This window comes from Camelina sativa, chromosome 3, assembly GCF_030686135.1.
Source record: "Camelina sativa cultivar CO46 ecotype springtype chromosome 3, ASM3068613v1".
Lineage (NCBI taxonomy): Eukaryota > Viridiplantae > Streptophyta > Magnoliopsida > Brassicales > Brassicaceae > Camelina > Camelina sativa.
In genome coordinates this window covers 11,924,904-11,938,128 of record NC_141882.1, presented here as the reverse complement: position 1 = coordinate 11,938,128, position 13,225 = coordinate 11,924,904, and the positions used below count along the sequence as shown (strand labels likewise).

General features: G+C 37.8%; 3 protein-coding genes and 2 pseudogenes across 7 annotated transcripts; 2 read left to right on the top strand and 3 right to left on the bottom strand.

Moving 5' to 3' along the window:
- Nucleotides 1-1,029: 1,029 nt before the first annotated feature.
- Nucleotides 1,030-2,371, top strand: LOC147946820 (uncharacterized). Its single transcript, XM_087507264.1, has 2 exons — nt 1,030-1,447; nt 1,533-2,371. Exons 1-2 carry the CDS (start codon nt 1,030-1,032, stop codon nt 2,369-2,371), a joined length of 1,257 nt encoding a protein of 418 aa, XP_087363390.1.
- Nucleotides 2,372-4,284: 1,913 nt separating this feature from the next.
- Nucleotides 4,285-8,283, top strand: LOC104776881 (nonsense-mediated mRNA decay factor SMG7-like). 5 transcript variants are annotated; one of them, XM_010501034.3, is made up of 7 exons: nt 4,285-4,606; nt 4,763-4,848; nt 4,977-5,115; nt 5,205-5,705; nt 5,780-5,902; nt 5,992-6,167; nt 6,287-8,283. In XM_010501034.3, exons 3-7 carry the CDS (start codon nt 5,035-5,037, stop codon nt 8,097-8,099), a joined length of 2,694 nt encoding a protein of 897 aa, XP_010499336.1. In that variant the 5' UTR covers nt 4,285-4,606; nt 4,763-4,848; nt 4,977-5,034; the 3' UTR covers nt 8,100-8,283. The 5 variants fall into 5 exon arrangements, with proteins under 5 accessions (XP_010499336.1, XP_087359437.1, XP_010499339.1 ...); XM_010501037.2 differs by having other exon boundaries at nt 4,351-4,606; nt 4,959-5,115; XM_087503321.1 differs by having other exon boundaries at nt 4,359-4,606; nt 5,997-6,167.
- Nucleotides 8,284-8,354: 71 nt separating this feature from the next.
- Nucleotides 8,355-9,534, bottom strand: LOC104776880 (uncharacterized). The gene is made up of 3 exons (XM_010501032.3): nt 9,385-9,534; nt 9,123-9,280; nt 8,355-8,809 (listed from the first exon to the last, which is right to left on the bottom strand). The coding sequence occupies exons 1-3, from the start codon at nt 9,463-9,465 to the stop codon at nt 8,728-8,730; spliced, it is 321 nt and encodes a 106-aa protein (XP_010499334.1). The 5' UTR covers nt 9,466-9,534; the 3' UTR covers nt 8,355-8,727.
- Nucleotides 9,535-10,548: 1,014 nt separating this feature from the next.
- LOC147946819 (uncharacterized) lies at nt 10,549-11,328 on the bottom strand (annotated as a pseudogene).
- A 701-nt stretch (nt 11,329-12,029) lies between these two features.
- LOC147946818 (glutathione S-transferase T3-like) lies at nt 12,030-13,063 on the bottom strand (annotated as a pseudogene).
- Between the last annotated feature and the right edge of the window lie 162 nt (nt 13,064-13,225).

Here is a 13,225-nt window from a genome sequence, read left to right as displayed (position 1 = left end):
GTCTCAGATTATAGACCAATAGCCCTCTGCTCTGTGTACTACAAAGTAATCTCTAAGATCCTCGCAAAAAGGCTACAACCCATTTGACACTTTTACATATCGGAGAATCAATCTGCTTTCGTCCCGCAGCGAGCCATAGCTGATAATGTGTTGATCACACACGAAGCTTTACACTACCTGAAAACCTCTAAAGCAAAGAAGAGATGCTTTATGGCCATTAATACCGATATGAGCAAGGCCTATGATCGACTTGAGTGGAGCTTTATTAAAGAGGTCATGGTGAGAATGGGCTTCCACCAAACCTGGATCCAATGGATCATGCAATGCATCAATACAGTAGAGTACTCCTATCTACTGAATGGACAGGCATGTGGATTAGTTATCCCTGAGAGAGGTATCCGACAAGGGGACCCTCTCTCCCCATACCTTTTCATAATCTGCAGTGAGGTATTATCTGGTCTATGTTCCAAAGCACAAGTCGGAGGCAATTTGCTTGGCCTAAGAGTAGCGTCAGGCAGCCCTAGAGTCAATCATATCTTGTTTGCTGATGACACGATGTTTTTCTGCCTATCCGATCCTCAGAGTTGCTCAAAACTGAAAAGTATCCTACACATCTTTGAGCAAGCTTCTGGTCAACAAATCAACCAAACAAAATCCTCAATCACCTTTGCGGCTAAGACTCCAGAAGCATCTAAAGAAATAGCAAAGAGAATCCTAGGGATACAAAAAGAAGGAGGGCAAGGAAAGTACCTGGGACTGCCTGAGCTATTTGGTCGCAAGAAAAAGGACTTCTTCAGTATGATAGTGGATAAGATAAAGCAGAAAGCTTTAAACTGGTCTTCCAGGTTCCTCTCATCTGCGGGAAAATTGGTCATGTTGAAATCGGTTTTAGCAGCTATGCCCACATACTCCATGTCGTACTTTAAACTGCCAAATAATCTCTGCAAAAGAATTCAATATGCTTTAACTCGCTTTTGGTGGGACCATAACACAGAGAAGAAAAAGATGTGATGGATCTCCTGGAAGAGGATGACGAAACCGTTCAGATTGGGGGGTTTGGGTTTCAGAGACATCACAGCTTTTAACGATGCTCTCCTAGCTAAAGTAAGCTGGCAGATCCTCACAGTCCCTAACTGGCTACTAGCAAGGGTCCTACTCGGTAAATACTGTAGTCAATCAAGCTTTTTGGACAGTGTAGTACCAAACTCAGCATCACACGGCTGGAGGGGTATTTGCATTGGTCGAGATCTACTAAAACCTCATGTGGGTTACCTCATCGGCTCAGGTAGATCAATACCCCTGTGGAAGAGCCCATGGCTATCTCTTGACACTCCCTCAATCCCAATGGGACCTCCATATGAGGAATCACACTTGTGGACAGTCGCTGACCTCCTATTACCAGGCACAACCACTTGGAATATCGACCTTATCAAAAAGTGCTCTCCGCGTAAACCTAGACCCTTTCAACTGGCAACGGAATATCTGGAGTATCAAGACATCACAGAAAATAAAACTCTTGATGTGGAAAATAGTTCAACAAGCCATCCCTGTGGGAAGTAACCTTACTCATCGCAACATTTCGGAAAATGCTAGTTGCCCCCATTGCCAAGAGACTGAATCTGAGCTCCATTTATTCTTCACTTGCCCCTTTGCGACAAAACTCTGGGATTTGGCCCCTTTCAGTAATAGTTTCTCAGCCCAAGTGATGACATCTGCGGCTGAAGGTATCAAGGTAGTAAACCAGTTAATTTGCCTACCTCCCACGGGTATTGGCAATGGACCCCTAGCCCCATGGATCCTATGGGTTTTATGGACGACTCGCAATAAGCTCTTATTTGACAAGGAACAGATCCTAGTGGAAGATGCTCTCCACCTAGCTATAACCAGGGCAAAAGAATGGCAACAAGTCCAATCCGGGAAAACTAATCAACACACCCTAACCAAGACCGCTCCTCCCCTAGGTCAGACCCATCACATCAATAACCTAATTACCTGTTTTACAGATGCCTTTTGGACTGCAGAGTCTAAAACAGGACTTGGATGGGCCTTCAAGGATCGGACTGACCGTATCCTCCAACAGGGATCAGATCTAGTGGACAATGTCCACTCTCCTCTAATGGCCGAAGCGCTGACAACTCTCACCGCGGTGGAAGTTGCAATGTCCACACACCTATCGTTTGCCTCAGACTCTCAATTGCTAGTCAAGGCCCTGAATTTGAAGTTCCAATCGAAGGACCTTCACAGGATTCTCCACGATATCCTGAATCTATCTAGTTGCTTTAGTTTCTGTAATTTCTTTTTCATTCCTCGAAACCAAAATCAGGTCGCATATAATCTTGCTAAGCAGACCCGTACTCTCTCTTTTATGTAGATGAAACGTTGTTTTATCAATATAAAAACTGATTGACAAAAAAAAAAAAAGTGTATCGATCATCAAATATATCAACATCAATCATCAAAGATATTTCCTCTCTTTTAAAATGATAAAAATGAAGAAAGTTGTGTTGGTAAATTTCCCGTTCAATTACGTGCATTGTTCGTCTTTGTTTTTAATACGCATGGGTCCATCACATACATATAAACCAAAATAACAAGTCATCTCTTTGAGGTGATGTCAAGTAACAAACATTGTAGCTAATCTTGTGATTTGTGGGATATCAATACTTAACTAGACAAGTTTTAATTTAAAATTAAGATCAAGGTAAAGAAGATGTCGTGGATTTTTTTTAACTTTTACCATCTTTTCATATTTAATCGCTTAAATTATATGTGAGTATATCAATAAACACACACAACTATATCTATGATCTATCAATCTATAATTAATTTGTTTGGACCATTATATACCAAGTATATGAGTTTAAAACAGTCTTATTCTCAATATTTATTTTGTCGAACAAGAAAATTTCCAAATTTATGGAATTGAATAAGACAACTTATCGATTTTTATCTCTATCGTTTTGTTATTATTATAATTTTTTTTGGGTCTTCGAACAAACTATTTTTTAAGACTATAACTATTTATTAGACGAAATTAATTATTTTGAATCGTACTGATATATGTATCCAAATTCTAGTCAGACAAATTATCTTTTATCATCGAGTCTGACAAATGCTGAAAGCTCACTATAAAGCTCATAAATCATAATATGCTTAAGTCAAATAGGACTATATACCTTGGAGACAAAATTGACAGTTGTGTAAAAATTTGTTAATTGGAATTTGTCCCAATTAGTTTATCTGGTAGTTAAAAATGCAGGTTATCCAATTATTCTCTAGCATTAGCATTAGTCGGACATTATCCAAATTTGAGACAAACATTGTAGTGATCCTTGAGAGAGAATTTCACTCTAAAATATTTTGATGCTTTTCTAGCAAAGCTGACCAGATCAGCTGATAAAATTTATTTAGAAAAATAAAATAGAATTATATACTATATCCCTAAAGTTAAGTATAAAGGAAGGTTTGGCTTAAACGTCAAGGAATATTTAAATGTGGCGTGGGTAACTTTTGTTGCCTCTAAATTCCTTTTTTTATTAGTAGGATTAGATGCATTACACAGTCTAATACTAGAGCATTTTTTTAAATGACGTGGTAGCAAAATCGTAGAAATTAATTACACCATTATTTTATACAGAGAATACAATTCAAGTATATTTTACAAAACTAACGTAATTTGATAACATCTTTTATTATTTGATAATTTACATATATTTTTTTTTATTCTTTACGACAAACAAATTTAACTTCATGAAAATGCAATATTTAAAAAATACATTTCACATTCAACTTTGCAACCTATTATTTTTACTCATACTACAAAAAAAAACAAAATAGTATAAACGGTTCTACTTGTATTACAGTAGACATTTCCTATAAATTTACCTATAATTCTCGGTATAATTTGTATTTTCCATAACTCAAACTCTAAATCTAGTATTATGAACATTAAGGATTTGAATGGTGACTGTGGTAGAGGCGGCTAAATTCGTCAGCGGTTTAGTCCGCCCCAATAATAGAGCGGATACCATATCGCTATTGACTAACTTTATTTGTACACAAAATAGTGCACAGTTAGTCCGGAGTGGTTTTTTATCTGTATCTTTTGAACCGCACCACTGCGAACTAAACTTGTGAATGATAAATAAAAAACGATTTAATCTGCTGACAGATTTGCCACCCTAATTGCTACAACCATTCACGCCCTAAACATACTTGTGTTCCAACAAAGTACTCAACCAAAAAATAATTTATTTGTTTTTTTCGAATCATTTAGCTGAATCCTTCCAGAAAATTTTAAGGAGAAAAATGAACTAAAAATATATCTAACTATTTGGTGGAGAAACAAATGAGTAGTTGGGGCTCTTGGAAGAAGAAGTGGAATAATGGATCAGATATGTATCCACCTTTGCATATCAATTCCTTCATCATCATCATCACCATCATAATCAATTCATCAACATCATCATCAGCTACCTTTCTACTTTGTCCGCTTCACAACTGAGCAAGCCAAATCCTATCTCTCTCTTTCTCTCTCTTCCATGTGACACACTTCGCTTGGCTTCTTCTTTTCTAACCTCCGTACGTCAAAGTTTCTTCTGGTTAAGTCCGTCCTCTTCTCCCTTTTGTCTTTTCGTTTTCCTTCTAAAAAGATTCACTCTCTCCTCCGATTCTCATCTTCCCCTCTTTCTTTACTTTGCTTCTTTGATTGTGATATCTCTCTCTTAGCTGATGTTCTTCTCTTTCTAATTCTTGAATTTAGCTACTGTTTGTTTCTTGGAGATTTTTCATCATCTGGGTTTCTTTAGTTTCACCCAAAGCTTCTGACTTTAAGCTTACCCAGTTCAGGTTAGATGATATAGTTTTCTTGCAGACCAAGCACTCATGAGTTTCTTCTAGTCCTGAAGCTTCTTCCTTTTTTTCTCTACTGTTTATGCTAAATTCTTGATCTTTGTTAGTTTTTCAATATTTCTCAGGCCTGCTTTTGTGCTCTGTCTCCAAATTTTGAACCACTCTTGTCTGATTCCAAAGAGGATGGAAGGTTCTACTGGAAAATTACCCAAGAGTAATGCCAATTCAGCTGATCAGAAACATAACCCTAGATTTCTTGTAGAGGTAAGCTTCTTGTTTTTGCTGACAGCATCTCTTTTACTGTTTCTGTATATGAACATTGAACAAACAAATTGAATGATGTCTTTTGCCAGGTAAATAACATTGAGAAGCAGCTGTGGACATTAATCCATTCAAAGGGTATATTGCATCCCGATGTTACTGAATCATACGCAAAAGCAGGCTCCACCTACGAGCAAATCTTTAAAAGCAATCTACAGCACGAAGAGCTTCAAGAAGTAGAGTTCTGTCTCTGGAAACTCCACTATAAGCACATCGATGAGTTTCGTAAGGGCCTTAAAACAGATGATCATGTCAAGCATATGAAAGCATTCAAGTTGTTTCTGTTAAAAGCAGCTGAGTTTTACCAGAATCTGATTTCCAAAGTCAGAGGATATTACCAAAGACTCTCTGAAGAATCTGGAGAACAAAAAAGCAGATTCTTGTGCCATCGTTTCTATATTTGTCTCGGAGATCTTGAAAGGTATAAAGAACAATATCTGAAAACGCAAGAACATCCGAATTGGTCAACCGCAGCTGCATACTATCTTGAAGCTGCAGAGTCTTGGCCTGATAGTGGGAATCCTCATAACCAGGTAACTAATTCTTCTTCCACTACTCTGTTTTGTTTTATTTGCCACTTCTGAGTAATTCTCTTACATTTGTGTAGCTAGCTGTATTGGCGACATATGTTGGTGATGAGTTTTTGGCTCTGTACCATTGTGTAAGAAGCTTAGCTGTGAAAGAACCTTTTCCTGGTGCTTTGAACAATCTTCTTTTGTTGTTTGAGAAGGTGACTGATTCAATGACACTTTTCTATTTATCTGCAATTGGGTTATCTTTGCCGTACATTGCTCAAAATGCTTGTTTTATCTACTGCAGAACAGGTCTTCTCCTTTGAAGTCTCTGTCTACTGATCCACAGTTCAACTTCTTAAATCCATCAGAGATAAATGTTTCTGTGAACGATTTGTCAAAAGCGAAAGGAGAACTAGTGGCTGGAATTGATTTATGGCCCCTAGTTGTTCGAACAACTAGCTTCTTTTTCCTCAAATCCAGGTATGTTTGGATCATAAGTAAGATCGAATGAAGTACCACGTTTTCTCATCTTTTAGCTCTAAGTTCTTGATGTTTCTCCAAAATTGTTCTTCTCTCCAAATCTTTCTGGTTTGTTTCAGGTTCGATGAGTTCGGTTGTGCATTTGCCTCAACTATAAGAGAACTGGATGCAGCGTTGGCAGCAGATGATAGAAATGTAGAAGCCATACTGGAGTCTTATCAATTTATGGACACAGTGAGAAAGGGACCTTATAAAATTCTCCAACTTGTTGTGGTTTTCATCTTCATCTTCCACAACTTCGCCGAGGTTAATGGATCAGACAACGTAAAAGAGGAAGATAAGCTAAATTTAGCATTAACTATGGTGTTCATTGTCATGGGGAGAGTTGTTGAGAGATGTTTGAAGACGAGTCCCTTGGATTCTTGCCCTCTCTTACCTGCTCTACTTGTATTTCTAGACTTCTTACCCCTTCTGCTTCACAAGGTAGACGAAGAAGAATACAGGTTTGATGAGAAGAGCGAGAGTGCAATATCTTATTTCTTTGGAAAACTTGTTGATTTCTTGAACCGGTTAGAAGTGAAAGGCAAAGACTGCTCTGCAAAAATGTTGGTAGCTCTGTGGGAAGATCATGAACTGAAGTCTTTGGCTCCTCTGGCTCCCATACATGTACTTTTGGATTTCTCACGTCAAATGGATCTACGGGAGAGTTTTGATAGAGAGAAGGAGCTTCGTCTTCAACGAATTATTAATGCCGCAATTGAGATCACAAGTAGGCAGAAGAAGGGTTATCAAAAGTGGCTATTCTTTGACAAGCAAAGGACTCAGTTCTACACAACTTCAGGTGAATTGGAATGCAAAGAAGAGCTCTTTCATGGAAATGGAGAGAGTAGTAACAGAAAATGTGTTACAATAGGACCGGTTGAAATCATTCCTTCTGAGAATGATAAATCTGTGCCTGCAGAAGAGGAAGAAGTCATTCTTCTCAAGCCGCTCGTAAGGTGTCAGTCTGCTCCAATCTATTCTTCTGGCATTGCAACAGAGCCACTCAGTTCCGATAGCACAAGTTCAGGAAATCCAACAACTACATCCGATGAAAGCCTAAGACGTACCTTATCACTCGTTGTGAACCATAGCTCAGAGGATACTGGCTCTGAAAGTTTCAGCTTTACACAAGGCCTTAAGGACACGGATTCACAACATTTGCATCAAGAAGAAGGCACTATCTCAGGAAGACCTCCATCGCTGAGCGCGTGGGTGGTTGACAAGAACAAAGAGAATGGACGACACGGTTTAAGTATACCAAACGGGTTGGGCCCTATTGATGAAACAGCACCTGTTTCATCGTTTGATAGTCTCTCTATTAGTAGCAGCACCGAGCATCCTGCGTCTTCTTATTCACCTCCTACTCCGTCTGCTCCATTACTGCCTGAAGACGCTTCTTGGTTCCATAATGACGCTAGTACTAACAAAGCAGAGAGCTTCTATGACCAGAAAAGATATATGGAACTACCCGGTGTTATGAAGCCATACACAAATCCACCATTTGTTGGGATTTCTTCTTCTGAATGGTTACGTCGGTACAGAGAAAGTCGGAATCTTGGACCAGCCTATTCCTATCAAGCTCAAGGGACAAACAATTTGAGAAACTTCTTGGCTCATGGGTCTTCCAAGATCAGTCTATTAGCCAAGTACGGGACACCAAACGAACAACCAACGGTCTCTGCTGAAAACCCAACGTTTTACCCTCAGCTCTACATGGAAGAAAATGAATCTAGAGGAGAGAAGCTCTACAACGGTCAACAGAACACAACAAATGCTTATGGCTTCAGTGACGATCCCGGACCGTTTCTTAGATTTCTGAGAGAGAAAGAGTGGCTGAATGAGAACAGTCAGAGGTTAAGAGGACCTTCTCCTGCACATATGAACAACTAAAGACGCACAAGTGAGCGAGTTAACAAGAAACTATCTCAAGTTGGCAAGTCGTGACAACCTGTAGTTATTGTTTTGTCTCCTTGTGTTGTTGCACAATTTTTCAAGAGAACTGAAACCTATAATAAGAGAAGGATTCGTTGTAGATAAGCAAACAAAGAAAGGAAACTTGAAAAGTTTTTGAATCCATCAAGTTCTTTTTTTTCTTGAGAAATGAATTAGATTAGCCTTTGAGATCATTACAAAATAAAAAAAGTATACGTTGAAAACAATCTGTATCCGATAATAATCACCGTCTAACATGGGAGGAATAAACTTAGTCTGGCATAGCTTCCAAGAAGCAGTTACAAATAAAGGAAACCAAAAAAAGAGGAACTAGTACTATTGGAGAATCGAGCAAGTAAAGGTGAAGCTCTTGTTTCAGTTCCCTTGCTGTTTTCCTCAAGCCAAAGAAAGAAAAGAAAACAAGAAGAGACTACCAAGGAAAGAGTAATAAGAACGCAAATACTATGTAACAACAATAGAAACAGGATCTCCTTCTTGTACCAAATCCAATCCTCCTATCTGCTAGGTATATCTGTTGTTAACTGTTCTGTTACACACGTGTCTGCCTCTACCGGTGTGTGCATGATCATTTGGTTTTATCATTAGGTAGCAAATTCAGCTCCTGCATTTGTGTCTCCACTTGTACTAATCCTGTCTGATCAAGAAACCTACAGAACAAAAGGCACTGTAAGCAACTAGTGAAATTTATATACTCTTCAAGATGCATACTCTCAGTAACATTCATCTCTTTCCATAATCTTTAATCAAAGTAAAAAAAAAAAACCTTCAGAATCTTACAAAACGGGCCAACAGAGACATCAAGTAAGTAACACAAAGATGAGATCTTTTCTACAGATATACACAAAACAAAAACCCTACAACCTTATCTGATATGTACTCATTAGATAGTTTAGGAATCAGATCTAACACGAATCGATTATTAATCCTAAAACAGAATTGAGTTAAAGAGATTGACATTACCAATTGAGAAGGATAAAGAGAGAAGCGGCGATGATAATGAGAAAGCCAACATGAACAAGCAAGATTGATTGGCCACTGGTGAAAGCTACAGAGAGCATGAAAGCTAGACAAAGACCCAGTAGTAGAAACGCGAATCTCAGAGTGTTCCATGTTGGACCCTGTACATAAATTACGATCCAAACTTAGGGTTTAAAAACCAAGCAAGTATCCACACAAAGGGGGCTTACGAAGAATTAGAAGAGAGAGAGATTAGTGTACGGACATTAACGCCTGGAGCTAGAGCTCCGAGAAGAACAGCTTCCGTTGACGAAATCTGAGATTTCTTCTCCTCCTTCTTCTCCATCTTTCTTCTTCGCGGAATTCTGAGTTCAGCGACGAATCTGGTTATTTATTTATTTATTTATTTTTTTTTAATTCCGAGGAGACGATCCAATTTAAACCGAAATTGTAAACCGGTTTATTCCGGTTGATGTAAATTTGGTTTGATTTTTAGTCCCATGTTTGTATCATTGACCGTTGACTTCTACGACATATTTCATCAAATACAGACAGATTTTAGAATAAGCTACACGTCATGTTAAACCGGTTCTTATTGTTAGGGCATTCCATCGTATCTTAAAACATATCTTATTCTTAATTTTGGAAAAAAATAAAATTAAAAACTTCTTAAAAAACTTTAATATTTTATGGGTCAATTGAAGGTTGTTGAATTTAAGGTTCTTAAAAAAAATAATATATATATATATATATATTTATTGTAAATTATTATGGTATTTTGTTTAAATTCATAAGACTTCTATACTTTTAAAACACTTACCAATATTGCATTCAATAAAATTTTAAATAAACATTACATAAAATCATATTAAAAATAGATTACGAAATGATTAATTTTAATATTGATTTGTGCCAAACTTTTCTCATATATGCTCAACCAAATTTTTTGCAGTCGGTCATGTATTTTCTTCTCATGAACTTCATTTCGAATGGTTATCATATCGCCCATCATATTTCTGAGATTTGAAGGGATGTCTGTAGAATACGTGAAATCCACTTCTGAAGTTCGGTTTGATTCTACTTGTGCAAATGTGGCCTCATCATACTGAGTATACCCATCACGTTCATCTTCTACAATCATGTTGTGCAATATGATACATGCTCTCATTATTTTTCCAATTTTTACCTTATCCAACATAAGAGCTGGGTTTTTGACTATGGCAAATCGAGCTTGCAAGACTCCAAAAGCACGCTCGACATCTTTACGTACAACTTCTTGGTATGTAGCAAATAACGATGCTTTCGGATCTTGTGGCATTGAAATTGATTTGACAAAAGTAGCCCATTTTGGATAAATATCATCGGTAAGATAGTAAGCCATATGATATTGTCGTCCGTTGACAATGTATTTTACTTTGGGAGCTACACCTTATAATATGTCATCAAAAACTGGTGAGCGACCGAGAATATTGATATCGTTTAATGTACATGGAGCTCCAAAAAATGCGTGCCATATCCAGAGGTCTTGTGAAGCTACAACCTCTAAAACAATTGTTGGCTTTCCAGATCCACATGTATATTGACATTTCCATGCAGTCGGGCAATTCTTCCACTCCCAGTGCATACAATCTATGCTTTCTATTATCCCGGGAAATCCGCGTATCTCTCCAATATTGAGTAGTCATTGAAGATCTTCTAGTGTGGGTCTGTGTAGATACTCATCTCCAAATAAATGAACTATTCCTTCAACAAACTTTTCCAAACATAACATAGCGGTGCTTTCAGCAAGACGGAGGTATTCGTCAAACGCATCCGCTGCAGAACCATATGTCATCATACGAATTGCTGCTGTACACTTTTGTATTGCAGAGAGACCTAACCTTCCGTGACCATTTCTTCTTTGTTCAAAGTATGGAACTTCTGTTGAGAGTCATTCGACAATACGCATGAACAAGGGTTTGTTCATTCTAAAACGGCGACGAAAGATTTTAGGAGGATATGTTGCATCTTCACGGAAATAGTCATCCCATAAGCGTTGGTGACCCACTTCACGTTTTCTTTCAATGTGGACTTGTTTCTTCTTCTTGGGTTCCAACGGATTCATTGCTTGATCAAAACGATTCTGGAATGCTTGATCAAAATAATTGTTGAGTGTTTGATCAAAATACTCATCCATTTTTTCTTCATTGTTATTAGACGAAGATGCCATTTAAAAAAAAATAGAAGAAGAGCTTGATAAACTGGGAGAAGAATATTGTAGAAGATGAAGAATATGTATTTTTGGAAGATGAAAAAGCTTGATATTCTGGGTACAAATTGGAAATCGAATAAGCATACATTTATGTGTCTACGAAGATGCTCTTATATATTGACGACCTTGTGGTGTTACAAAGGCATGACACTCTCGTTCGTGACCAACTATGCAGGTCCGTGAACAAGACATGTGACTCTAGCAAAAGCTTTCTTGTCCGTGAGAAAAAAGATGCAGGTCCATGACCAAAAGCTTGTTGTCTATGACCAAAAGCTTCTTGTCCATGACCACAAGCTTCTTGTCTTCTTCTTCTTCTTGTCGGTAATCCTATAATGGAAGGAGACATAACAATCATTAGACCATTGCATACCATTCGGTGACATATCTTAAACACAACACAAGCAAACATTCGGTGAAATATCTTAAACACAACACAACAAACATTCAATAAATATATTAAACACAACACAAGCACATTGTGTCTTAAACATTTGACCATTGCATATCATTAAAACAAGTTAAACTGAAACAACATAAGCAAACATTGAGAGAAACAATACAAGCACATCGTTAACAGTCAAGAGTTGACAAAAATTCGGTAAATAACTTAAACACATCACAACAAACACAAACACAACAAACATAAACTCAAACTGAAACTAACTTGACAACATGTCATTAATTATCTTATTCTTCAAAGCGATTTCCATTTCAGTCAAAGGCTCAACTTTAGCAAGTAGATGGTCAAGCATTTTATGTTTGCTTTGCTTCTCTTCAATCATACTTTGTTTCTCTTTCAAGCAAATTCTTTTTGCCTTATCTCCCACATGCTCTGAAACTCGATGAGGGAAGAGCCTTTTGGAGCTGAGGTTGGCTTGTCTACAAGCCTTTTACCTTTCGCCTTTGCTGCCTTAATACCAGTAGGCCGAGCTTCCTCCTCTACATGAGTAACTGGAACAGAGCTTGATGACTGTGATCGAAGATCATTGTTGGCTTTCCTTCTCTTTGATGTTCCATTACCTTTCTCAGAATTGGATCCACACCATTTCTGATCATGGCGAATCTCCCTCCAAGCATGCTCAAGTGTGAACTTCACCTTATAATCGTTGAAAAAGCTTTCATAAGCCATTTTCATGACATCATCTTCATTCTGGCCACTTGATTTCAGCTTTGTTGCAGCCTCATAGCTTCTAACTTGCAGACTGTTTCATTGATCTTTTGCCACCTTTGCTTACAATGACTAGGCTCTCTCTTTTCTACACCAACTAGCTTAGGATTTGAAGCATAATAAGTTGCAATTCGTGACCAACAAGTACTAAATTTTTGATCGACAACAACAATTGGATCCTTGCTAGTGTTCAACCAAGCACCGATGAGGGCCACATCTTCTGTGTGTGACCACTTCCTTCTATGCTCATTTGATTTCTGTTCACCTACAGGACCCTCCTCAGCATGCGAATGCGTTTCAAAGGTGTGGCTTTCTTGTTGACTACTTAACAGGTCCATAAAACCTAAAGCTTCACTAAATGGGTCCATAGGCAAGTTTCTGGGTTGAGTTTAAAAGAGGATCGAGAATAATGAAGGGTTGATTGTCTGGTTAGGTGTGTAAAGGAGAAGAAATGTATGTGTTTAGGTTCAGCTAAACACTTAATATATAACTAGAAGTGAGGTGTAAGTGTATTTGGTTTTTAAATGTGACATAATAAGCAATCAATGAAAACTACCAAGCATTGAGTATAACCTAACACTAGACAATAAGTGTATTACTATGACAACAACCAACAATGTGTGTTTAAGTGTGACAATACAAGCAAACAATGAAAAGTTACAAAGCATTGAGTGTTTAAGTGTGACA